The 27,030-nt window shown below is 59.7% G+C and overlaps 1 protein-coding gene across 7 annotated transcripts in view; it reads left to right on the top strand.

The window, feature by feature from the left end:
* IQSEC1 (IQ motif and Sec7 domain ArfGEF 1) overlaps positions 1–27,030 on the top strand; it is a 330,236-nt gene that overhangs the window by 191,520 nt on the left and 111,686 nt on the right. For 3 of the 7 annotated variants that reach the window (XM_060307267.1, XM_060307272.1, XM_060307273.1), the window contains exon 3: positions 3,335–3,379. The exons of 3 other annotated variants lie outside the window; for them this stretch is intronic. In XM_060307267.1, coding sequence (XP_060163250.1) covers positions 3,335–3,379 — 45 coding nt within the window. Of the gene's footprint in view, positions 1–3,334; positions 3,380–7,718; positions 8,397–27,030 lie in introns of those variants that run through there. One more of the 7 variants, XM_060307270.1, reaches the window with a different exon arrangement.

Genomic DNA, 27,030 nt, shown 5'->3' with positions numbered 1-27,030 from the left:
TCACTAAACGTTATTGGATGTAATCATACAATAGCGTGTGATACCGCAGACACACCTGCTCTACACCTTCTGGTATACAAGGCGCTTCTGCTCCGTGGGCAGCACCTCACCTTTCTCACAGTGACTGTGTGAGGTGGAGCTGTTACCGCCGCCCCGCATTCCAAATGGGGAGGCTGAGGCAAAGAGGCACTCTGGCATGTCCCAGGCCATTGGTTCCCAATCCAGGCGCTGGGCCGTGCCCCTCCTGTTGGCAGCTGGGCTGAGCGGGGAAGGAGGGTGACGGGCAGAGTGGGCCTCAGTCTGTGGCCAGCAAGGCTGCGTGGACCCGGTAGGGCACAGGGCAGAGGTTGGGTCCCCATTCAGAGCCAGTCCCGGCTGGGCTGTCAGGGTCCGCAGCACACTGAGAGGGGGACTGCCGAGGGGTTCAGGCCACCGAGGGGTTCCCCGGGATGGGCGGGACATGGGTGGGGAGGAATGGGGAGCCCAGGGAGGGACCACCGCTTGTCACAGGGTTTAGAGCTGGGCCACAGCAGGCCAGGTCAGCCTTGCACGTCTGGGAGGGTCCCCGTCTGCACGTGTGTGCCTCGTGGACACTACTGCCTGGGGGGGAATTATTGTGCACCCTTCCGTATCTTGGACCCGAGTGTCACAGTGTGGTGGGGTGTCCCCGTGCCTCCCTCACAGGCTGTGCTGACAACCAAATGAGGTGACACTGGTCAACAGTTAATACCAATGCCTAGTCTATAGGAACTGCTCAAAAAATATTCACTGTCATTAAAGGAGTGGGAGAGGGACGAAGTGGGGAGGGAAGGAGGGAGTGAGGAAAAAAGGAAGGAAGGAAGGCGTCTGATTAGGGCGATAAAGTAGGCAAAGAAGTCTGCACAAAGGAATTGACCTTTGAGCAGGGTTTTGGAGGGTGAATAGGAGTTTGCTACAGGATGAAAAGGCAGGGAATGGAGTGGTGTTCCATGTACAGGGAGCCCCTGGGCCGCATGGTCAGCCTTTGTAAAGGGGGGTCATGATTCCATGTGCCTCGGGAGGTTCACGCAGGGGTTAGGGGAGGAAGCATTTGGAGAAAGAACCTAGCACTCACTAGGTGGACTGGCTGCAGCAGGACGAGATGGTGCCGTGTTATCACGATGTAGTCAGAGCAGGACTGGAGCTGGGGAGGGCAGCCCTGGGCCTGGGCAGAGTGCGCTCCAGGAACCCCAGCACCATTGGCTGTGTCCCTGTCACATCACATTGGTGTTACCTCGCATGGCATGTCCATGTCTGAGCAGCCAGCTGGGGGATTGTCCAGACTTGGGGCTTCCAGGAGGCCAGGTTTCCTCACCTCTCCCAGCACAGGTCCCAGCACGGTTCCTGGCCTGGGAGGGAGGGGAGGCCTGTCTTGCCAGCCCCGCCCTCTCCATCCTCGAAAGCCACTGTCCACCCCAGAGTGGGCACAGGACAGTGACAGTCCAGCAAGGTGACTCGAGGGCATCCTGACACCATCCCTCACATCCTCTGTTCTTTCTGATCCCCGGCCAGGCCTGCTGACACACAGGCAGAGGCGCTGAGCCGATGGTGTGCGGCCCCAAGTGGGCTCTGGCTCCAGGGGAGGGGGGAGCCGTCTGTGGCCTCTTCAGCTGATGCTGGAGAAATGGGGTGTGCCTGAGGCAGGTTCTGGGGCATCCCATCTGCTGCACGTGGGGTCCGGCACCCAACGATGCTTCAGCCGGACAGGAAGTAGCAGAACCAGGTCGGTGCGGGGATGTGGAAGGAGGGTCAGGGAGCGAGGGCGAAGCTCAGATGACCCGTGGTGGGCTCCCAGCGGTGGCCCAGAAGGGCGAGGCCCACGGAGCCAAGCTCAGGCCCACGCGGAGCAGCTGCCCTGGACTTCTGGGTGTTGGGTGGGGAGAGGCATGTGGGGCACCCGCAGAGGGAGGGCTGTGGCCCACGTGGGAAGCAGCGTGGCATCGGAGGAGAGGTGTATAGCCCAATGACACCGCCTCCAGGGGCGTGTCCTGTGTCACAGCAGCCGCTGCGCAGGAGGGCAGGGACAGGGTGTGCCGGGGAGCTGGGCCCCCGCCTCGCGGAAGGCGCCCCAGGCCCGAAGGCCTCGGTCACCGGGCATGGCGCCAAGCAGAGCCAGCAGAGGCTCGTGTTCTCGACATCGTTTCAGATCAGTTATTTGCCCACAGGAGCTTTGTACTCTCGCTTCCATTTTACGAATGAGGACGTTGAGCAGAGAGGCACTTGTACCAAACGCGCGTGGCTGGTCGGGGGTGGGGTGGGATCTGACCCCAGGTGGGCTGGCTCGCAGCCCAGACCCACAGCGGGACCCCGAGCCTCTCTGCCAGGGCTCCCGGCATGGGGGTGTTGGCCCCTGCCCGTGGTCCGGGCCTCTTTGGGGAGGACATGCTGGTCTCAGGCAAACACACCGAGTCCCCGTGCCACCCAGTCTGTACAGCGGGGGACCCACAGCACTTACCTGCTCGGAACCTGTTTCCTCACGGGCGTCTGTGGGGCCTCAGCAGCGCCCCCCCCCGACTGCCCTCTCCACCTCTGACCAGGTTTGTAGCAGGTGACAGATCAAAGGAGGCACCGTCATGGCCGGTCCCCTCAGTGGGACAATGACCAGGACACACGGGGCCCTTGCCTTCGGGAGGGGACTCTGACGGGCAGACAGGAGTGAATGAGCAAACAGATAGATGACTCGGCCTGTTTCACGTGGGGCTCTGAAAGAGAACGAGTCGGGGGCGAGGGTACTGAAGGGCGGGGGAGGGCTGCTATAGACAGGGAAGGCCTCCTGGAGTTGGAAAGCTGTCAGATGTGATGGGGACAGAGCATTCCATTGCAGGGGCAACGGCAAGTGCAAAGGCCCTGGGGCAGGAATGATGAGAGGAGCGTGAGGGGGCAGAGGCCAGCTCATGCTGGGAAGGGGTTGTCTGTGGTCGGGGGCTGTGGACAGACCTGCCAGCTGGCAGGCCCAGGCCACACCCCAGGGTGCAGCTCTGCCTCAAAGAGCCTCCGCTGGGAGACTCCCTGTGGGACCTTGGGCCTCGGCATCCCCATTGAACAGGGAGCAGTTGGACTTGTCGTTGCCAAGGGCCCCCTGGGACTGAGCCCCTGCACTGGCGTGTGGGGTGGGCACAGGGCGGTGTCTTGGCTGACCTGTCAGAGGACAAAGAAGCACATGGTTTCTTGCATGCGGGCTTTCCCCAGGGCTGCTCACCTACCCCAGGACCTGACCTGGGACCACCCAGCATGGCCTGCGCTGGCATGGCCCGGGGGGGGGAGGGGCTTGTTGTCTGGGGTCGCCGGTAATCCTGCCTCACTTTTGCCACCTCAGGAGCTCCCTGGAGACCGGAAGCAGCCTCTCCACTGACCGATACAGGTACTGTTGTACCGTCCGCCCTGGACCTGCTCAGGACCGCTGGCCCACTCTCCCCATCAGCACCTGGGGTCGGCCCCAAGAGGCCATGGGGGAAATTAGCCCCCCGTTTGGCCCTAAAATTCCCCCAGGGACCGGAGATAGTGCTGGCACATCCCCTGAGAACAAGTCCAGCTAGAAGTGGTCCCTCCTGGACCATGGCTCAGCCCATAGTTGCTCCGAGATTCAAGGCTGGTGGTCCCCCGAGGGCCGGCCTACAGCCGTGGCGCCCATGACGACCAAGGCTGCAGCCCAAGGGAGAAGCCGACAGTGTCTGTTAGTTTCCACACTGTACTTGGTGGAAGTGGGGATGGTGGTCTGAGGGTCTTGTATGTTGATGTTTCTGTAAGACGTCTTCAGAAGGAAGGGCTGTACACTGGGGTGTAGGGGAGGCCCCTGGATGGGGCAGCAGGTGGGCATGGAAGACCAGGAATGGGCAGCTGGTCCTGAGTGGGGTTGGCATGGACGGGGGGCTGGGAGGGGACGTCTGCGCTACATGTGGGGGTGACTAGAAGTGGACTGGGGGTGCCCGCTCCCAGGAGAGGGCAGACTTTGTGAGGCCCTGAGAAGTGGATGTGGACCCAGGGCCTGGAAAGCGAGGGGGCGGGCGGATGGCAGACCCAAGTCCCCCTGGGGAGCTCGGCCTCGGTGAGAGGGAGCTTCTGCACAAAGGCAGCGCGCCCCCCGAACTGGAGCCGTCAAGCAGGGGCTGGGCCCCAGCTGTCGGGTGGCAGGCGTTATATGGGGATGAGATGGTCTAGCGACCAGCTAGATGCCTGAGGCGGCTGGGGGTGGGCACGCGGGCGCGGCTTCCCTGAGCAGCTCGGGGCTGGGTACCCTCAGGGGCACTGCTGGAGGACGGAGAATCGGGTGGTCCACACACGTTCACACTCTCATGTGACCCCGTACACAGACGCTGTGCAGCCACAGCACACATAGCAGTAAGGGTTGTCGCTTCTGTTGGCAGAAAGCTGGCAGCGTCCCACCCCTGCACGACCGCGCACAGCTGTCGGCCCATTTGACAGGCGTCACATTTTCAGGACTCTCAGCTGGTGAGCAGAGCTGGGATTTGAACCCAGATCCTGGTGTGAACACTGCCTGATGCTGTAGCACACTGCTCGCCCATGTGTGTACACTTCCTGCACAACCACACACACACACACACACGCAGACTCCCGAACATCTGCACACTCTGTTACTTCGGCACTCGGACCCTTATACCGTCCCTCTGCACGTGGGTCCACACACAGCCACGGCCTCACTCCAGTTCGGTCACATAAGTGATGGCGGTCATGGTCAGGGGTTGGCCACAGTAACCACCGCTGCTTGAGGCTGGCCACACTTGACCTCACAGGCAATGACACCCTGCACCTTCAGAGAGCAAAGACATCAGGGCCCCTTGGTTCTGCCTTCCCCCCTGCTTCTCAGCCATTATTTCCTGAGCATCTGCGGGTGTGGGAGGAATAAGGAAACCACAGGGACCTGTCCTGCTGCCTTTGCAGAGCTACTGTATCAGGCAGCAAACGGACAGAGAAATCGGATTTTAATATGATATGTCAGGTGGTGACAAGCGTGTCGACTGAAGAAAAGCACACAGCCCAGAAGTTGCGAGCTGTGTTTTATCTGGACCTCACTGAGGACTGTGACCTGGGAGACAGCCTCTGCGACAGCCCTGAGGGACCTGCTGCCAAGAGGGGAGGGAGAAGCCAGGAGGTAGAGGGCTTTTTGCTGGGAAAGACGTGCTCTACCGTCAGAGATGCCTGCTAATCACAAAAACCCAGACATCTCAAGTTAGTGATTTCAGTGCTTTTCTACGTATGGGACAATGCAAGAGTCCCATAGGAATAATAAGAAATTATTCCTTAGATGTGCATCTCCACTGTCCAGGGCGGGTGTCCTGTTTTTCTCCATGTTGAATCCCCTCAGGGTGCACCTTCAGGGGCTGCTGCAGTGGCTGACAGCTTGATGGCAGCAGCATTCTCTGTTTACTGAAGTACCAGCGACACTTCTTGTCCACAAGTGCTATGAAGAGAAATAAAGCAGCGTAAAGGGGATAGCGATGGGAGGGTAGTCAGGGAGGGCCTTCTGGAGGCGGCGCTGTTTAACCAGACAGCAGCAGGAAAGGCGGGCGAGGGGTGAGCCGTGCAGCTATCTGGAGTAGGGAGCGTCAGACAGTGGGACAGCCAGTGCAAAGGTTCAGAGGTGGAGCGTGCCCGGCACGTTTGAGAAGCAGCAGGTGCTACGTGAGAGCTGTCCTCATCCCCTTGGGACATAGGCAGAGCCCAGCTTAGTGTTCCCATTTCACAGATGAGGAAAACTGAGATCCAGAGACCAGAGGACTGTTGGTGCCAGACCCAGCCGCCCCCTCCCTCCCGGCACGGCCGCCAGACCTCTGCCCTTTATGCGCAGCGAGGCCGCTGGCTTTGCTGCTTTGTGGGAGCCTCTGAGAAAGCCGGCCCTCGGGCTCTGGTGGCCAGTCCCACGGAGGTTCTGGAGGCCTGCTTACAGCCTGGGAAATTCAGAAACAAAGGTCCCAGCCAGTAATTGCCTCCTTTCAAAGGAACAGCCGGCTTCCTCTGCCACAGGCGTGAGAGGGAAGCTGATGTCCTGTTGGGGGAGGGCGGACAGCCCTTCGGGGAGGCTGGCAGACAGGCCCCTCACCCTCGGCAGACCGCCATGTTGCCCTCCTTCCTCGCCTGCCTCGTCACCAGCCCAGTTACCCAGCAGCTCCCCTCTCCCCAGGCTGGGTTGGTGGACTGTGCCCCACGCTGCATCCAGCTCGGCCGTCCTGATGATGCTGTCCGTGCCCGTCCCCTCACTGGGCTTCACGCTCCCCGCTCGACTGAGGCATCGCGAACGCCCTTCCCTTCTTGCCATCCACGGCGGCCCTTGCTACGGAGAGCCACCCTGCAGAGCCGCTAGACTGCGTCACTCCCGGTGGAGGGGGGCGTCCTGTACACTGTGGGGTGTTTGGCGGCCTCTAAGTCCACTAGAGGCCCGTAGCGCCGCCCTCCCCATTGTGACAACCCGTGGTGTCCCCAGGCATGGCCACTGTTTCTCGGGGCACGGGGTGGCGGCAGAATCGCCCCGGGGGGAGAGCCACTGCTCTAGAAGCAGCGCATCCGAGATGGCGGACGGAGGAGACTCCCTCCTGAGGCCGGTGACTTCGTTTTTGGCTTTGCCGGGGGGCGGGGGGTGCTGCGATCAGGCCCAGTTCCGCACCCAGCCTTGAATGCCCGGCCGCCGGCGCAGGACACGCAGGCCCAGCGCTCTGGTGGCAGCTGCTCCTGTCTGAGGCCGATGGGCCTGGACGTCGTCCCTCACACACGGTGATGGGGTCTTCTCTGAGCTGTTTCCTCATCTGTGGTTGGGGGAGGGGGAGCGAGCCCTCCTCACAACGATGCGATGGGACCACTGCTTTGTCAACAGTGTTGAGCAGACCAGGGACCCCAAGTAGCAGGCGGGGTGAGTGTGGTGTGCTCAGGAGGACCCTTCACTCCTGCAACAAAATGATGGGGTGCCTGCAGTGGGCCAGGTGCTGCCCTGAGCCAGGCAGGGCCGGGATGCTTGCGCTGCAGTTGGGGGCTGGAGCAGATAAGTAAATCAACGGATCATCTCAGAGGAGGGCATGTCTGCCAGAGAAAGTCAGGGTAGGGCGTGCAGGGGGCTCGGACGTGATGCTGGCGGTAGCATCCAGTGGGTGCAGAGGGGCCGGGGAGGGCACCTCTGGCCAAGGGCACTGCCCGGAAGGCCTGGAAGAGAGGGTGGCTTCAGGGACCTGACGGGAGCCAGGGGGCTGGGCGTCGGGAACCTCAGAGAGCGCAGACGGTCGGCAGGAGTCGGGGCACGGAGGGCCGGTGGACAGTCGGGAGTTTGGCCTTTATTCTGAGAGCAGCAGGGGCACCGGGTAGAGCAGAGAGGGACGTTTGAGATCCCTGTGGCTAGTGTGTAGGGAAAGGGCTGCAGGGCGCCCAGAGTAGAAGCCAGACCTGCCAGGAGGGGCCCAGTGGTTCTGCTTGGCCACCGTGACGCTGGGTCCTGGGCCGCAGAGCCACCCGTTCTGCCCATGGCCCCCGTCCCTGCCTGACAATGCCCCGCTGGCCACGGCCCCTCAGCCCAGGCCCCCCCCCCCCCCCGGCGTTGGGAGTCCCCTCCCGGCAGCCAATGAGCGGCTGTCATCGAGGTTCCATTTTAGATTTTATCAATGTGTCCCTGTCACCCAGGCAACCACGGTGGCCCTGTCAGTCTTTCTCCCCTGCCTTTCAGAGAGAGCGGCTCCCACTGCACCATGTGGCGACGTGGTGAGTTTCCGCTCTCGGGGCCGAGCAGGGATTCCGCCAAACATAACTGACCTGGCGAGGAGGCCGGCATCTGTCACCTCGCCCCCTCCCTGCCTGCACCCCACACCCCTGGTCTTCCCAGGCTTGGCCACTTCGGGCCAGGCAAGCGGCTGGGCCACTGCCCGGCCAGGTGCCGGCGCAGCCACTGGGGACCTGGGGACCAGTTGGAAGAGGGAGCTTTCGGAGCCGCCGTCAGGAGCCCCGGCATCCAGGCCCCCAGGATGACGGGCCGGGGGCCCCCACCACTCAGCACAGCCAGGGCTGCCCCCGTTTGCCCCGGGAACCCCCGGGGAAGCCCCGAGAAGCTCCAGCCCCCCGCGGCGGCGGCAGCCTGAGGCTGCCTGGGCAAGCCTGACGGAGGAGTCGCTGGGCTTTTGTGTGCGCTGCTCTTTGTATCGGAGGCTGTGCTGGAGGGGCGGCTGGCAGCACCGGGCCATGTGAGTGGGGCCACTGTGGCAGCGGGGACCGGGGTGGCCGGAGCGGCCCGTCCCCCAGCTCCCTCAGCCCCTCTCCAAGTCTCGGTGGAGGTGCCACGGGGGTCCGGCAGGAGACCGAAAGGCGAAAATGCTCAAGTTCAAGGCCCTTTGCCTGGATTACTGGCAGTTCCTGTGCCTGCAGCCGCTGCACGGAGTCTATAAAAGGTACGTGCCCCGGGAGGGCCTCTGCCGTGGGGCAGCCGAGCCGGCGGGCCCGTCCCCTGCCTGGCGACCACAGGGCCTCCTCGTCCTGGGGCAGGGCCCCTGCTGGCGTTTGCTCTGGGCCACTGGGCAACTTGGCTGGATTGTCCCCTCCTCTCCCTGCAGCCCTGAAGCTGGTAGCATTTCTGCGGAGAAGGGGTCACCCCCGAGTGCTCTGTGACCATGCGCTGAGTTTCATTGTTCCTTGCTGCTGAGAATCGCCCCGGAGCGGACTTGCTGGGAGCACTGTCACCCCACAGGAGGGCACCCTCCACCCTGGCCTGGCCCTGCCAGGGTCCATGCCCCCTGACCTCACTGGCGGCTCATGTGACTAAGGGGTTTGACGGCCTCCATCCCAAGCAGAGATCTGAGACACACTTGGGGTAATGAGGGTATCTGCCTTACTTGGGCAGAATGAGGGTATCCCTGGTGTGGAGGTCAGGAGACCAGAGTTCAAGTCCCTCCGCTTGCTTTGTGACTTTGGGCAGGTCACTTTCCCTCTCTGAGCCCCAATTTCCCCATCTTTAGGGATTTGGCCCTGTTGACGGGTAGTGGCACTTGGGGACTACTCCCTGAGACTATGCGGGCATGACCCCGAATGTTAGTAAAACTGACAGTGTCTTCTGCACGTGCATTCTGTCCACACACACACCTTGTCTGAGGAACACCGGTGCCCAGGCCAGCAGGAAGGGCGCCTTCAACGGCCTGTAATTAAAGGCCTTGGAGGAGGGAGTTAGAATACCGGCTATCCCGAGGGAGTTAGTTTTTCCTGATTTCACACTCTGTGAAGTCCGTGGCTATTAGTATGCGAGCCGTTCTGGGAAAGTGTGGGAACTTTTCTTTTCTCTTCCAAGGCTTTCTCCGAAGGGGGCAGGTCCTGAGGGTCTCACAGCAGCCTCAGAAAGGAAGTCCCCGCTCTTGGGTGGGTGCCAGGGAGAGAGGCCCACCCCGCTTCTGATCATCACCGGCTGTACCCGGGGCGTCTTCCCCTCGTGCAGGTGGACCAGCCTTTCCCACCATCCTGGGAACTTGTTCCCGTGGGCCCGGGGCACCTGGAATGTTCTGGCTGTTAGCTATTAAGTGTCTGCCGAGGGTGCACTTTACACTCTGGTCAATCCTCAGCCCTACTGCAAGAGGGGCGTCGAAGCCCCACTTTGAGCAGATGAGACCCAAGGGCAGGCAGACACGTAAGTGTGGCCACAGGATTTGGACCCAGGTCTCTCTCGTTCCAAGGTGGACTCTGTCTCGAGTGCCCCGCAGCTCAGGAGAGGAGTGTGCCAGCGTCCTGAGGCGAGAGGGAGGAAGGAAGCATGTCCCCACCCCACAGGGGCTCAGGTGGACACGGTAGGAGGAGTGGATCTGGATGTGGGGCTTCATGGAGGAGTTGACAGCTAAGCGGGCAACGAAGTGTCTGCAGGAGTTGGCTGGGCCGAGGTGGGGAGATGGGTGTTCTAGGCAGAGGGAAAGGCATGTGAAAAACCCCAGAGGCTTTCAAAGGGCCTGTGTCTTTGGGTGGTGGTGAGAAGCCATGGAGCTGAGAGGGGCGCTGGGGACCTGAGTCTAGGACCAGGGGCTGGGCCTCCTGCTGTGTGCAGTGGGGAGCCCAGAGGGGCTCTCAGCGTGGGAGTAGCAAGCTGAGAGTCCCTCTGGGAGTCACGTGGTGCTTGTGAGAGACCTGGCTCAGCCTCCAGGCCAACCAGTGAGGGCCTCCTCGGCTCCTCCCACCATGGGAGGTTCTTATTCAGAGCAGGTGCTCTTTTCTCAAGGCCCAGCTGTGACCGGAAGAGAAATGGGACATAGTCCTCAAGGAGCTCCCAGCCTACAAGGGGAAAGAGACCCACTAACAAGCCATGAAAGTTGAGGATGGGGGATAAATAGAGGTGGCACAAAGATACCAGCAGTATGAGGGAGGCTGGCTGGCCTGGGAGAAATCTAGGAGGGCTTCCTGCAGGAGGTGTCATTTGAGCTGGGCCTGAACGTAGGAGCAGGATTTTTTCAGATAAGGAAGGGACAGTAGGCAGGGAGCACAGCATGAGCAAACGTGTGGAGGTAGGACCGAGCCTGGTGTGGTTCAGAAATGGTCACAGATGAGGCTAAAGTGTAGGGTGCCTGTCAGGCAGTGGGGTTAGAAAGGGAGGCCGGGTGGGCAGTGTGATGCAGAGGCTCACGGAGTACCTGCTACGTGGGAGGCATCGTTCTAAGCCCACCAACCCCGTGAAGGGGAGGATGTAATTGTCCCATTTTCCAGGTGAACAAATAGAGACGCGTGGGCGAAAAGTGGCTGGCCCAGAGTCACATGGTCTGTCAGGGGGACCGAGGGATTTCACAGGCTGCACAGGGCCAGCCAAGGAGATTCGACTGGCAGATGAGATGCTCAGGGCTGGGGACAGTCCTCTTTACATTGACTAGTGTTCACAAATAATGGTGATGCATCAGTCAGGTGGACAAGAGACTCCAGCTTTATGGCCAGACCGCATCCTGGCGGGACTCCGACTGCTCGCCGACGGTGGGGGAGGGAGCTAGCCCACCTGCCACGGCCCCTCCGGGGGATTGACAGTGTCAGTGCCAGGGAAGCACTTAAGGCACCTCACGTAGGGGGCTTAGGGAGCCGCGGTCACCTCTGTCCAAAGAGATCCAACCCCAGGAACTTGGCACATGGAACCACTTGGCTTTCTTCCTGATGCCATATTCCATTGTTTAAAACAGCGACCCAAAACTTTCGAGTATGAAAAGGGTGTTTTGCAGACAATGCATAATTAACCACTTCTAAACACAGGGTGTGCCAGGCTCCCTTGAAGCTGTTAATTATTCTTCATTAGTGATCTTAAATTCATGTAAAATAATCCTGGAGCCCTGCCAGAGGCTGAGGCTCCAGGAGGAGCAGAGATGCTTATTTCAACTAGAAAGCGCAAAGGAAGTTCTTGGCGCCGCTGCCTTGTGCCTGGGGCGATGGCCATTCCGCAGAGCCCCTAGCTTTGGCCCAGAGCCCATCCTGGGAGGCACAGAGCCCGCTCCCCAGGCCCTAGAGCCTGGTGGACCTCAGGGCACTCTGCTTAGTGAAACAGTTCAGGTGGGAAGAAAAGGTAGAGAGTGGTATACCCGTCACCTGGCTTCAGAAATAAACTGTTATGACGCGGTGGACGGCCCCTGTGGGCCTCCGTCAAATCCCGTCTCACCCCGATCCCCCCAGAGCTAAGCCTAAGCGGTAGTGCCCCCACCCTGCCCATCTGCTGTGTTTATCTCACATGCACATTTTTATAATTTGGCTAACACAAAGCTCATTCTACAAGTTTTAGAACTTTACGTGCATGGTGTCATAACCTACAACTTGCTTTTCCAAACTTTTGAATTGTGGTAAAATACACATGACGTAAAAGTGACCATCTTGTCCATTTGTAAGTGTACCGGTTGGTGGCATTACGTTCACACTCCTGGGAAACCATCACCGCCATCATCTCCAGGGCCTTTTCATCTTCCCAAACCGAAATTCGGTCCCCATTAAACACTCACTCCCCACCCCGCGCCCCCAGCCCGTGGCACCCACCCTCCTGCTTTCTGTCTATGAATTGGACTGCTCTCGGGACCTCATATAAGTGGAGTCATTCGGGATTTGTCCCTTTGCGACTGACTTTTTCACTCGCCATAATATCCTTCCGGTTCATCCATGTTGTAACGGGTGTCAGAATTTGCTTCCTTTTCCAAACCGTATAATATTCCATTCTGTGTGTAGACCACATTTAGTTTATCTCTTCATCCACTGATGGACATGTGTGGCTTCCGCTTTTCGGCTCCTGTGAGTAACGCGGCTGTGAACATGGGTGTTCAGATAGCTCTTCAAGAGGCAACTTGCTCTTCTCACTCCACATTTTATGGGTGAGAGTCATCCGTGTGGCTGTGTATAGTTCTCATGTTTATTTTTGTTGGTGTAAAGTATTCCACTGTTCTGCTGTTGATAATTTCGGTGGTTTCCCATTTTTTTGATGCTCCAGGCAGGGCTGCAGTAAGGGAGGTTCCTTCACTCGCTCCTTGCACACACGTGTGGTGTGTGTAGGGTTTGTATCAGGGCGCTATACGAGTGCCTTCAACTTTACTGGGCTTTGCGAAATTGCTTTCCAAAGTGGTGAACAGTGCACCTCCTCAGCAGCAATGAGTGAGGGTCCCGTGTCTCTACATTCTTACCTACACTTGGTAGTAAAAGCCGGATGATCTTTTTAATGTATAAAGGAGAGAAAGAGAGAGAGGACAGGAGAGGAGAAGACTGTAAATGGTGTGGGTGTGCACCCCAGCTCTGCACAGCATCAGGCATCCTGGAGTGGAAGCTGAGACAGCACGTGCCGTTCCCTCGGTCTGTGTAGTTCCAGGTCCTCCGTGGTAACGAATTTTCAAGGATGACTGTAACTCCGTGTTTTCTCACCCCACACCCTGACTTTGGCGCCTCCCCTCCAAGCACATGGTGGGCACCCCCATCTGCTTTTAGATGTAGGACTAGTTCGGGTTAGACCAGCTGTTAACTTGCTTCCTGATGGGCAGGTTTCACCAGCCCCTTCTGCTGGAAATAACAGAGGCCAGGTGTATCGAAAACACTGTAAAGACACTCGTTTTGAAGAGGGTTCCCCAACCTCAGTCACAGTCAGTGAACGCGGTGGCCTGGCAGCTCTGAGCACACAGCCCGGGAAGCTGGGCACAGAGACTCAGGGCTGGTCGGAGGCTGCAGGGTGCCCGCACACACGCTGGAGCCCAGGCGTCTGCTCCCAGCCGGCAGGCTCAGCCCCTGAGGCTTTGTGACTTGAGGGGCTAGCGAGGGCGCTGACATCAGCTGGCTGGGGATCCGATGTGGCCGGTCACATCATCGTTAGATCATCGTTAGGACTGCTGTTACTTTCCGTGGGTGTTCGTTTAGGTGCCGAACGCTGCGCGCGCGGTGTCTCCGTGAGTCCTCTCAACAGCCTCCTGAAATAGATACTGTTCTTTTCCCCATGTTTCAGACAAGGAAACGGCGGCCCGGAGAGGGCAAGTGACCTTCTTAAGGTCACAGAGGGGGGATGTGGTCAGTGCACTCCACGTGACCAGCTCCACGAAGCGGCCCAGCCGCACTTGTTATCCTCACCTTCTAGCCCCTTCTGGCTCTGGGCAGCTTCTCCGCCTGCCGTGGCTCCGTCACAAATTGCCGCACGCTTCCGGTAGTTTCAGACGATGACAGTGTTTGTTTTTCCCACAGGTCTGCAGTTTGGGTGGGGCCTGTCCTACTCGGCATCAGATGGGGCTTCTTGAAGACTGGGGGCTGGGTCCTCAGAGGCCTCGCCCTCCCAGCCACTCACCTCACAGCTGCTGCAGGCTGTGAGCTGAACACTTAGACAGGACCTCCCCGTGCAGCCTGGGCTTCCTCACAGCATGGTGGCTGGGTTCCCAGACCAAGTGTCCCGAGAAAAAGAGAGAAAGCAGGTTGGCGTGTGGGGTGTGGGCAGACAGTGCCAAGTAGAAGGCATGCCAGCTTTTATGACCAGGCCTCAGAAGTCCCAGAGCATCACTTCCCTTGCATTCTGTTCGTTAGAGCATCACAGTTGGGACCGTCTCAGGGCACAGTGACACCCCAGTCAATTCTGCTCTCTGACCTTCAGGTCGTGAGCTGAAAGGCACTTAGGAGGAGGACCCAATGGGTGCGAGGGTGCCTGGGGAACAGTTGGCTCTGGGTAAATGGGGGCTTTTCTTTTCATCGATGAAGTAAGTTCAAAGAAAGCGTGAATGTTATTCAGGAGAGAGAGCAAGCATTTCGGCTGCGAAAGCCAGAAGGGCTTCTTGTAGAGCAGAGACGGGTCTTGAGGGCTGAAGGGGCTTTTCCCACTAACAGAGAGAAGCAGTACCCTTGGCAGAAAAGGCATGGAGAGGAAGTGAGGGTGGTGGAGCTAGAGCGTTGTATCGGACAGAGTCTTTTGGGGTGAGCAACAGAGATCCCGTGAGGCCAACCAGAGACACAGGGGCTCCAGCGGCACTGCACCCCGTGCGGGAGGGCCGGTCCCCAGGCGCCATGGGCGGGCAGGCAGGAAGGGCTGTGCGTGCTGGGCGGTGCAGGATGCCCGTTGTTCCCCGAAAGTGTGTCCTCCTGGCTCAGGCGCTCCAGCTGGACCAGAGTGCGGCGCGGGTGAGAAATACGCCGAAGGCTCACTTTGACCCAGTGGCTGGGGGCCTTGAGAAGCTTGTCTTCAGCTGAATAATCGGTGAATGTTTAAGAATCCAGCAGCCGGAGCTGAACCTGGCCCAGGAGAGAGGAACGAGTGTCCTCGGGTGGAACACCAGTGTGTCCTTGCCAGGTGCATCTAGAGGGCGTGTAAAGCGGACGCTGCAGGCATGGGTGGGCTCCAGGGCTCCGGACTTCCGAATGACCGCTTCTCCCCTGCTGGAGGCCTTCTGTGTCTTAGCGAGGTCCCGCTGGTGCCGGAGGGTGGCAGGAGATGGGTGTTACGGTCATGGAGAGTTTATTCAGGGGAATGCTGTTGCCTGGACGAGACCCCACTGGGCTCCCCCGACAGACACTTCCTGCCTTCGGTATAACTGCCGGACTTAGCACGTGAGATTAATCCATACTGAGTGACCGTCTGCACCTCAGCCACGTCTTGGCAGCCGTCGGATGGATGGGTCAGCCTGCCTGAGGGGCTCCACGTGTGCAGGCACCTCAGAGGAGGGAAGAGCCGGGCCTGCGCGCTTCTGGGCTGAGACCCTTCTCCTGTCAGGGCCTGTTACGGGGGCAGATTCATATGTTGAAGCCATAGCCTCCAGTGCCCGAAAATGTGACTGTGTTTGGAGATGGGGCCTTTAAAGAGGCAACAAAGGTGAAATGAGGTCACTAGGGTGGCTCTCATCCAATAGGACTGGTGTCCTTATAAGAAGAGGCGATTAGGACACAGACACACCCCGAGGGCCGACCGTGTCTAACAGTTAATGTCGTGTGTCAGCCTGACTGTCCCTGGGGCGCCCAGAGGTTCGGCTTAGCGTTATTCTGGGTGTGTCTGTGAGGGTGTTTCTGGATGAGATTAACGTTTAAATCACTAGACTGAGCAAAACAGATTGCCCTCTCCAATGTGGGTGGGCCTCGTCCAATCAGTTGAAGGCCTGACTAGAACAAAAACGTTGAATAAGAGGGAACTACACCCGCCTGACCGTCCTCGAGCTGGGACATAGGTTTTTCCCAGCATCTGGACTCAGAGTGAAACATTGGCTCTTCCTGGACCTCAAGCCTCCTGGCACTAGGACTAGCAGAATTTCATCAGCTTTCCTAGCTATTCTGAAGCTCAAGGTCTCCAGCTCACCAGCTGCAGATCTTATGACTTGTCAGCCTCCATAGCAGTATGAGCCAATTCTTTATAGTAAATAAATATATCTGTGTATTTATATATATGTGTGTGTGTATGTGTGGATAATAACTAACTGTATACACGTGTGTATATAGTTACGCACACACACGCACACGTACATCCTAACGGTTCTTTTTCTCTCAAGAACCCTAATACACCATGTGAGGACACAGCAAGAAGGGGGCTGTCTGCAGGCTGAGGAGAGAGGTCTCAGGGGAAACCAACCCTGCCAGCACCTTGATCTCAGGCTCCTGGCCTCCAGAACACGAGACAATACATTTCTGTGGTTTCAGCCACCAGTCTGTGGTGTTTGTGACGGCAGCGCTGGCAGACTTCTCTAGGACCTCCCTTTCTTCATCCGTGAAGTGGGTACAAGGACCCATTCTCGGGCTCACTGTGGGTCTCTCTTGAGCACAGTATGTGCACAGCAGCAGAGCCCATGTGTGTGGCGTGGGATGGGCAGGGCTGGGATCTGGGTGAGGCAAGTGAGGCATTCAGCCTGGGTGTGGAATTTAAGTTGGCCCCCAAAAATTCAGCGATCAAACAACCAACAAAACATTGAACTTGCACATAAAGACAGGCTGTTGTTTGTTTTACAACCCTGCGTTATTGTGCAGCGGGGACGGTCATTTCAAGGGGCTGTAACCTGTACCCTGCAGGGTGGGTTATGAGGGCCGACAGAAACGTGCGAAGAGATCAAGTAACAGTGGGCTCTTTTCATAATCATTCTTTCCGTTTTAAAGGTTTATTAACTTTTTCCCTTGGGTCAGAAATACAGAGGCTATCTTGGTAGGTGTGTATACGGTGCTCATTTCCCCTTGGCGTCAGGATCCAACACACAGGCCCTGAGCGAGCCAGCCCGTGAGCTGAATGGTCCACCCCCAATGGGCCGGACCGGTGCTCTCCTTAAAGGCCGCCCTGGGAACGCAGTTCCCTCGGCATGTTTGCAAAAGACGCTTAAGATCAGGGACTGTTCTCCGTGGAGGACGTCCGCTAGGTCAGCTGGCAACTCTGAATAAGATCTGAGGATAAGACAGCAGTATTGAACCAATGTGAATGTCCCGACTTTGAGAATTGTCCTTCGGTTATGTCACAGAACGTCCTTGTTTTCAGGGAACACGTCAACGTACCAGGGACTCGAGGGGGGCGACTTACGCTCAGAGAATTCCGATCGCAAGCGTGTATGCGTGTGTGTGTGCGCGCGCACACACATACGGCGAGAAGGAGTACGATAATCAGGATACACTGTTAACGTGGGGGGAATCTGGGCAAAGGGTGTACAGAATTCTTTGTAGGCTTCTTGGCAACTTTTCTGTAAGTCTGAAATTAACTCAAAATACAAAGTTTGAAGAAAGAGTCAGGACTTGCTGAGGGCTGGTTGCCTGTGCTCAGGCTCTTGCTTCTCTGGCGCGCCCTGGCCCCCGGTCTCCCCCTCCCTCCTTCTCTCTCCCCCTCCCTCCTTCTCGGCACTTCGGGCCTCAGCCTGAGTGGCATCTCCGCCTCCACCTCCCCGACTGCCATCGTTCACGCCCTCCAGCCTGGTTTCTTTATCCTCCTCAGCAGCATCGGAAATGATCTCATTCGTTTGCCTAGCTTTTGTCCTCTGTCCCCCGCCTCTAAGTGTCAGCTCTTTGGGATTTTGTCCTGTTCACCCCTGCCCCCCATCCTCTGTGCCTCGCACACAGTCGGTGCTCAGTGAATACCTGTGAACAAGGTTCCATGATCATGAAGGTCAGAAAATCTGGAGTTTTGTCATTCCTGGTTCCCCCCGCCCCCAGACTTTCCGTGTGACCTTGGGCAGTGCCTGCCCCGCCTGGGACTCAGTTTCTTCATCTCTGCCCCAGCTCTGAGCTTGTGAAGGGCCCAGGCTGCCACCGAGGCTGAGTCCCCACCGAGCCCCTCTCTGCTGCAGAGACTGCGGCTGCCGGGGGGGGGGGGCGGGGAGGAGGGGGCTCTGCTCCGATGCTCACCACCCCTCCCTCCCTGATGCACGAAAAGCGGAAGGTGAGAAAAGGTGTTTCAGGGACCTACCTGCAGCCCAGCGTCCCCGGTGGGCCCAGGGCGAGAGCGCAGGCGCTCACCTCTCGCCCAGGGCTTCTCGGAACAGAGGCGGGCAGGTTTGCAAGGCACCCTTGGCAGGACACAGAATCCTCCTGAAATCGGATCGCACTGTCTTGTTTTCATGGTAACCTTCTACTTACAGCAAGTGATACTAGTTTTCCACGTAGGGGAGTGATCTAAAGTTTCCTTTTGAAATAACCATACTCAGGGGCGAAAGCCAGCGCGTTTGGCATTTTGCACATTGTTTTTAACTTTTCATTCTTGCAAATTTGAACCGGTCTCAAGTCCCTTGGCTTAAAGTCCCGCCGTGAACCACGTGCCTGCACCGGATGCCGTGGCTTTGCCCGCCCGTCAGCTTGTTCCTCTGTCTCCTGTAGTGCCTACAACCTGGGAGTTAGACCTAGAAGCTTGATCAGACTAGGGGGCAGCTTTTTAAACCAGTTGATCTTAAAGGAAAACATTAAATAGTATTACATGCTATAAAGTCCACGGAGAGGGCCTTGGGAACTGCCTGTGCACGGAGACGAGCGACGGAGAAGATTCAGGCAGGGCCTCGCCCCAACAGGGCTGGGCGCTGGGAAACAGGATGCAGGGAAGCAAGTGAGGAGGTGAGGTCCTGGCCCGGGGTGGGGCGGTCCTCACCAGGCCTCTGTACACACACACACACACACACACACACACACACACACACAGTCAAGGGGAGGGTTCCTGTTTGGGGTAACCTGACCCGCATGCCAGCACCCAGGGAGCTGGGAGCCAGGGGCCAAAGAACTTAGGCCTTTCAGCACAGAATGGGGGCCATGGGCGGAGCTTTTCCCCTTCGCCTAAGAAGGACCTAGGGGTCCTTCAGGTTAGACCTTGAGAAGGACTTCCGTGCCGTACTAGGACAGCCGTGTCGCATGGTGGTTATCGTGGGTGCTTGGGGGCGGAATTGGTTCAAATCCTTGCTCTCCCATTTCCTGTTTGTATCCCCCTGGGCATGTCTGTAAACCTGCCTGTGCCTTGGTTTCCATGCCCTGCAGATAATAGTAGAAGCTGCCTTGTAGGATGAACCTAAGCATTTGCTGAGTTCATCACGCGTAGGGCGCTGGCCCCAGTGAGCACCCAGTAACCACTAGGTGTAATTTCTCTTGGGTGAAAGTGAGATGTGTCTCCCTGGAGGTTGGAAAGGTTGCCGCACCCAGACCATTCAGAGACCAGAAGCTAAGGAGAGTGTGGCTCTGTAGTCACGAGCCTGCACACGGCACCACACACCACGAGCACGTTCACACAGCATCGGCCCTCAGGGGCGCTGATGTGCACAGAGCACCGCGGGGGCGGCTTCTGCCTCTCTTCCTGTTTTGCGGATGAGGACTCCGAGGTGGGGGAGAAGGGTGTGGGGGGTGGCTTTAAAGACGCCAGGGCCAGTGCAGCTCAGCAGCCTGGAAAGGATATAGGACTCGGAGTCGGGACCCCAGATCTGCTGCCCCCAGGCTGTGTGACCTTAGGTAGGTCACTGCACACCTCGGAGACTCCGTTTCTCCGTTGCCAGTGCTGGGAACTGGGCTGGGCCTCCATCGCCTCCGTCATCTGATTTCTCTACGTGGCAGATCTGAGCACAGACCCTGAAGGTCCCTGGCACAGCCTGCCCTTCCAGGGCCAAAAGGGAAGTGGGTCGAAACTCTCAGAAGAGAGCCCAGGAGGGCTGGCTGTCACTTTAACTGACTACCGATGTCAGACCCCGCCCTCGGGGGGGTCCCTCTGTCCACAGCCAGGCCACCCCCAGCGATGCTCAGTCCTAGGGGTCTGGCTCTGCCCTGACCCCAGTGGGTGGCCCCCGTCGGCCTGGAATGGGCTCCCTACCCTCCCTGGACACTCAGGGGCTGCCCAGGATCTTGTTTTTCCCTCGGGTGGCAAAACCTAGTAAGATTGTGCAATCACCTTCACACTTCCTGCTCGCCCAGTCTCGGGGGCAGCTGACAAACAGGCTGGACAGCAAGCAGGCCCTGGCCCCAGAGCCCACCGTGGACAGGTCACCTCCCTTCTCTGGGCCTCAGTTTCCACATCTGCAAAATGAAAGGTGGGAGGATCAAGGGAGAGAGAGAATCCTTCAGTAGGTACTCATTCAATAACGCCTGCTCTCGGCCAGAGTGTCTGCTGCGGGCATGAGAAATTGACAAGCAAACCCACACCCACCCTCAAGTCACTGCCAATCTGGTGGTTTCAGTGCTGTGAGGAGGCACAGGCACCTCTAGAGCTGGAGTAATCACAGGCAGCTTCCTGGAGGAAGTGGTAGCTCTGTGAATCTTGACGGGGGGAGAAGGAACAAAGGGTACAAGAGGTAGCCTGAGGGCCAGACCCCTCCAGGTGTACTTTATTTGGTGTGCACCGGATTAGCCCACATGGCATTTTAAATTTGAATTTATCACAAACATCTAAAACCCAAGAGCCTTTATGAAAAAAATCTGGATTTCTGACTTCTGAAAATCCAGAGCCTTCATTCCCACAGAGCAACGATTTTCCCCTTAGGCCACTTGTGGTCCTCACCACTCTGTCCCACCCAATCACCGCCCATGCCTGCTCCCCATGTGCCCACTGCCATCAGCGGGGCCCCCATCCGCCCGTAGTTCAGACCAGAATCCCAGGCATCGCCTTCCACGCCTCTGTCCCCCGCCCCCTGTCACGTCCATCAGCAGCCCCTGCTGGCTCTGCTTGGTGAGTGGTTCTAGAATCCAATCGCTTGTCCCCACCTCCTGGGCCACCACCTGGGTCCAAGCAGCAGCTGCTCCCTGGTCCTTGCTCTGTCCTTGCCCCCCCTCCAGCCTCCCCTCGGCTTGGCAGGCGAGTGAGGCCCCGCATGCCCAGGCGGGGGCTTGGCCGCTGGCCCCCGTGCCCCCTGCGATGGACCTGGTGAAACTCTTCTCTGGCTTCTGCCCCACACCTGCCTCCTCAGTGGCCTCCTGGGCCTGAGAGGAGAAGGCGGAACTCAGGATCCCATGTGACCGAACGCTCTTAGCAGCCTTGGGCCTCCATTTTCCCATCTGGAAAATAGAGGCATCCGGGGTCCCCTCCCCACAAGGCACACGCCGCTTAAGGAGCAGGACGATTACGGTCTTTGATGTTCAGCCCACTTGACGGGGGTCTAGCACCGGCCTCGTGCTGGGCGCCGCTCTGGGCACCGCTGGAAGAGTCTGCAAATATAGCTGACGGTGACGCACTTCGCTTTCAGCCTGAAGCAGGAGAAAGAGCTCGGCCGTGGAGTCAGGCAGGCAGCGCTGGGTTTGGGTATCATCCCAGGCAAGGTGTTGGCGCCGCGGTTTGTGAGTTTGTGGAAAACGGACCTGGTAAGGACTGTTGCTACTTAGGCTGTTGTGAGGCTGGTTCGGATGATGTGCAGAGAGCTGAGTCACCATGTTCTCCCCTCCCCGCCCCGCCCCAGGCTCTCAGAGCAGAGGCAGAGGGACAGACAGGGTACTGCAGGGTGAGCAAGGCCACAGCCCGGGCCCAGCGAATGGGGGGTATGTGGGCGGGAGAGGGGGACCAGGGTGAGCTCATGGCAAGAAGCTCTGCCTTGTTTCTCTTCCCTGAGGCCCCGATCGCTGCCGACGTCATCTGTTTACCTGCTCGCTAGGTGCCGGGCATCCCTCCCACCGGAGGGTCCCCTCCTAGGCTCCCCGTCTTCCTCAGCGAGTCCTCACGTGGTGTCTGGCGATCAATACGTGTGGAATGGATGGAGGAGCGAACAGACAATTGCTTCCTGGAGGCGGTGGCCTTTGAGTTGCACCTTGAAGGGCAGTGTATGGAGACCTGGCGGAAACAGCGGGTCCACTAGGAGTTGGTGGGCCGTGCTGACCGTGGGGGTCTGTGCCCAGGGGCGGGGTTAAGGGGCAACGGTGGAGGGGGGCCTTCCCTGGGCCCGAGGGCGGGCGAGGGAGCCTTTACGAGAACCCAGGGAGAGCCCTGTGCAGAGACCACGCACCAGGCACTGCGGCTGCAGAGGGCGCAGGACAGGAGCGGGTGGGGCAGTGAGCTCCTCCGCCTGTGGTCTTGCCATGCCTCCCGCTGGCCACACCCACCGGAAACGGGGTGCCTGGGGATGCAGTCCATGGCCCAGAGCAGAGTGGAGTGCAGGTGGCAGATGGGAAAGGGCCTTGCCTGCCTGGCGAGGTCAGCAGTGGGGAGGGTGCTGGGTGCTAGAAGGACCCTAATGGTGGATGGGGGGTTGGGGAGGGACGGGACTGGCGGAAGGCAGGGGGAGCCTGCAGAGGCTGCGCACGGACCCAGCCAGGGGGAGGGGGCCAAGGTCTGGCCTCAGAGACCCCATCACCCCCAGCTCACCGCCAGGGAGTGGGTTGGGGACGGCCATTTGCTGGATGAGACGGGCCGACATGGAGTAGCCCCTTAAGTCAGAGGTGGGAACTGGGGGCGGTTCAGAGCCCTAAGACCACGGACGCCCCTCACCATGCCAGCAGAGGGGACAAAGCCCACTGGGCCTGGAGGCTGGACTGAGGTTCGCAGACCCTCACTTGGCCCCCAGAGGCGGGCCACGCCCCCAGCCCCGTCCTCAGGCCGGGTCCTCACCCACTGCCCGCCCCCCGGGCTGCTGCCGCCCTCAAGCGAGCAGAAGCCCTCGCAGGCCAAGTGCACCGTGGCGTTGGTGTCTCCCAGGGAACAGGTGTGTCCTTTTCTCTGCCTGGGCGGCAGTGACCTCACCCCCAGTGGGCCATGTGAGTCACTGGGCCGAGGGTGGAGGCCCGGGCAGCTCTCCGCAGAGTCTGGCTTTGGCCGTGAGGCTGGGAGAGGGACCAGCGGAGGGTGTGAAGGTTTCCATGCCCTTTCCCCGCCTGCTGCTGTGGCCCCGTGTCCTACGGGGGTGGGGAGGGGGGACAGCAGTCACTGAGCACCTCACACATGCCCAGCGGTGCCCGGGTCTCTCAACATGATGCTGACGGGGGCTCACCGGTCCTGCAGGAGATGGCCCTGAGAGGTTAAGTCTCACATCCAGCGTCACACGGTTCTTTGGCCTCGTAGCTCTTATCCGTCACCACAGCCGGGAGGGGAGGGATGCTTGTCCCATTGCGCAGAGGAGCAAACTGAGGCTCAGCGGATGATGCGTGTAGGGACGAGGGCATCAGAGGGGAACCAGGAGTCTGCGCCCGTTCTCGAGAACAAGCCACCGTCGGCATCAGGAAACCTCGCAGCACTTGGAGTCTCAGTGTGCTCATCGGTAAAATGGGGATAATGACACCCACCCCTCGGGGATGGAGGAAGCAGAGAGGGGACGTGACAGGTGCAGTGTGGAATCGGTGGGGCAGCCCCTGTACACCCCAGGCCACCCCCCGGGCCCTCTGCCATGTGACAGCCTCCACTGCCATCAGCCCTGGGGCCGGTATCGGGCCAGTGCAGGGCCATGTGCAGCTCAGGTTCGAGGCTGGACCAGAGTGATGGCCATGGAGTGGGGCTGCCAGGGGTTCAAAAGGCAGATCGTCAAGGGCCGCCGGTGAAGGAGAGCGTGGGTGATGGCGCCTGGATTGGCCCCTGCTGGGTGGGCCCATGGGGTGAGCTCCTCTTGTGCCCCAAGGGATTCCTGAACCCTCACACAGTCTCCCCAGCCCATCCTCACCAAGGAGCCGCCTTCTGAGGAGCAAGTGACTCCCTGGGAGCTGAGAAAGCCGTGCTCCTCCCCTGGCCTCAGTTTCCCCATCTGTAAAGTGGAGGGAGGGAAGCCCTAACTCGGTGCTGCTGGGAAGGAGATGGACCAGGTGGACACAGCCAAGAGGAGGAACGAAGGATGGGGCCCAGGACCTCCAGAGCTTTTGGTGATGGGACAGGTGTGTCCTCCAGGACGAGAGCGACTTGAAGGAGGCCCCCTCAAGGGTCTTGGGCCTCTGGTCTTAAAAATGGCCCTCTCTCTAAGACCCCCTCCAGGGCAAAAGGGCCACGTACTCCCCTCTACCGGGTGCCTGCCATGACTGGTGTCTGGCACAGAGCAAGCCTGTGACAAATACTCCTCCAGCTGGGCGTCAGTGCTGAGCCCAGGACCAGGGGGTCGGCCCCAGAGCCTGGGGCAGTAGGACCCATGAGACATGGGAAATCAGAGGCTGGGGGCCACACAAGGCATGGGGCAGAGACAGAGAAGGCTCCAGTTTGCCAGGGACGTGACAGGTCATGGATGGAAACTTGGGGACCAAGCAAGAGGCGCGGGCTGGCAGGGAGGAGGGTTCAGGAAGACAGGAGGAGGACGAGCTTGCTGCCACCGCCTGTGACACCTCGTGACCCTGTGGGGACAGGGGCCCAGGCCGGGGGGGTGAGTGAGGCGGAGGATGGCTGAGGGGATGGACGGATCGATGGGGAGGTTGGATAAGAGGATAAATGGATGCATGACCGGAACAGAGGGAGGGAGATGTGTGTGGACATGTGAATGGATGAATGGGTCCATGGATGGTGAGTTGGACAGGTGGGTGGGTGAATGGATGTGTGAATATAGGGGTGGGTAGAGATGTGTAAACAGAGCCTGCCCCCACCCACAAAAGATGTTGAGGAAACTTCCACTAGTAGGAGGACAGACCCGATAAACCTTGGAAGGGAGACCTTGCTCTGTGTGGCACAGGAAGTAAAGCCAGTATGAAAAGTGACAGGGAGGCTCTATCCAAAGGAGAGTTTCCCTAGGTCAGTGGAGGCCCATGATGGAATGTGCAACTTTGAAAGGTAGTGAGGTTCCTGTCACTGGGGGTATTCAAGGGTGTTCAAGCTGAGGATGGGCAGCCACTTCCCCAGAGTGCTGTGAGGAGGTCCTGTGGCAGGTAGGGGCCTACTGTGGTGGTGTCTGATAACAAAGAGTGAGAATTTGTGTTCACGAGGCCCCCAGGGAGGCCATGGCCTTTGTAGAAGCCTATCTTCCTTTCAGATAAAAAGTTCTTTCCTGGCTTGGGGGAGAGACAAGCGTGCAGCTGCTGTCCTCACTGTGGGAATCGGGCTGGAATCCACAACAGAACTCCCATCCTGCACAGGCCAGGGCGGGGGGGCCCAGGGACGGAACAAGGCTTTGACCCGGAGACCCGGTCAGGCCCAGCTCCATCCTCCCTGACTGTGGGCAGGTGATGCCCCTCTCTGAGCGTCGGTTTCCTCGTGGGTGAAGTGGGGGCCCTGACGGCCACTGGACATGATGGCGCTGGCAACTGGGTGTGAGGCTCAGGGCTGCAGGGTGCTGGGGTCTGGGCCCACCTGCCTTCTGGAGGACTTCCTGGGGGCCGTGGGCTGGGAGAAGTGGGTTCTGTGAGCACCCGCCTTGAGCTGTGAGTCACTGTCCCCAGGGGCTTCGCCTGGGAAGCCCCAGCTGCCTGCCCTGGGCTGGGCCTGGGAGCAGCTGGCAGGGGGCGAGGGCAGAGGCTCCAGCTGGGGCCCTGCCTGGAAATGCCCCAAACCCGGCTCAGGCCCAGACCCCACAACTGCTGAGAGGAGCCCAGCCCTCCGACCTTCCTCCTGCCCCACCTGTGCACGGAGCAGCTGGCGTCCGCTGGCTGCTCCAGTACGGGCTCCGAGAACCCATCGCACGGCTCACATCCCACCTCCGCCGCCTCCTAGGTCTGCGGCCTCGGTGACTGACCGCCTCTGTCTGTGCCTCACTTCCCTCACGTGTAAAACGGAGCTGATGATCAAATGCACCTCAGAAAGCAGTTGGGAGAATCGGTTGGTCAGTTCTGGGCCAGTGCTCAGGGCTCCATGAGGCCGAGGTCGGGGGGGTGGGTGGGGTGGAGGTAATTGAGGTCAAGGAGGGGCAAGCCACCCCAGGCTCGTCACACAGCAGGGAGGTGGCCTGGCCAGGGCTGGAAACCTCATCTCCCCCACCAGACGGAGATCCTCGAGGGCTGGCGCTCTCCCAGGAAGCAGACAGCCCCTCTCCGCGTCCTGGCCGGAGCTTCGGTGGGCAGGGCTAGGGCTGCAGCGGGCGGGTGTTGGGTTTAGGCCTCTGGGGAGATGAGGGAGGATGTGGGCCCGCCCTTGCCTCCCCGCCCACCTCCCTCCTTGGGCTCAGCCTCTCCAGTCCCAGTCCCAGGCCGGCCTCTGGACGCAGGACCAGACCCTGGGCTCCAGGCGGACGCCCCTCACCCAGCCCGCCCTGAGTGACTCACTGCTCCCCTGGCCCCGGGCCACCGCCGTCCCCTGGCAGGAAGCCGGCGAAGGTTGTGCAGGAGCCACGGGGTCTGGTACACGAGGGCCGCTCAGCCAGGAGGGTCTGGAGCAGCTGCCCGGGGACTGCACGGCCGGCGGCTAGGACCTGCAGTGGCCTGTGGAGCCAGCGCCTCCTCCAGGCCCCCAGGCTTTGGGCCTTTTCTTTCTTCTTCCCACCATGAAGAGGGAAGCGACCTGAGAGCCAGACCCCCAGCCAGAGCGGACCAGGGCCGGAGGGCAGCGCCGTGGGCCCTCGGCTGCCCACTCCCCCCTAGCCAGGCATGAAGGGCGGTGGCAGCGCCGTGTGGAGCCTTATGTGGAAGTACTGCATCTCCGTGAGGACCCTCAGGTACCAGGGGGTGTGCGTGTGTATGCAGCCGTGCCTGGCTGTGCCCCAGCGGGCAGAGGCAAGCGGCCACTGGGCTGGCCAGTCGCGTTGGCTCTACGAGGTCCAGGGCAGCCCGCCCTGGGGGAGCAGGGAAGGAAGCACGAAAGGCCACCCTGGCGCTCTCCTCTGAGCCTCTGATGGGGAGGGAGCAGGACAGTGGGCCAAGGGTCTGGGGTGCCCAGGTGCCCCGGAGCATGCCTGGCAGGTTCGGTGTGGCTGGCAGTCTCCCCAGCGTGCACGGGAACTGCGCTTATCACAGAGCGCACCAGCCTTGGGCACATCTGAGTGACCTGGGCCCGTCCCCAGCCTCCCTTGCTGTCACCCCTCGGTGAGATGGGCTCAGAACGCGGGCAGGACTGTTTCACACTGTTGTCCACGCAGTCGCTGAGCCCGGACTTGGGCACCAGGCAGCCCAGGGTCACTGGCTTTTGAGGGTGAAGTGGCTTCACCTCTCGGGCCAGAGTTTCCCACCTGCAGATCCTTGGAGGCTCAAAGGGAGGATTAATTGAGGGAACAGAGGGTGGAGCCTGGCATGCGGCCAGCGTTGGGTAAGAGGTAGCTGCTGACTTCCCCCTCCGTGAGCTAGGGGGTGCCCAGAGCCAGGTGCAGTGGGGGTGGAGAAGGAGGTAGAGCAGAGCTCCACCCCTGG

This window comes from Globicephala melas, chromosome 11, assembly GCF_963455315.2.
Source record: "Globicephala melas chromosome 11, mGloMel1.2, whole genome shotgun sequence".
NCBI lineage: Eukaryota > Metazoa > Chordata > Mammalia > Artiodactyla > Delphinidae > Globicephala > Globicephala melas.
The sequence above is the reverse complement of the archived record's forward strand: the minus strand, read 5'-3'. Positions and strand labels throughout refer to the sequence as shown.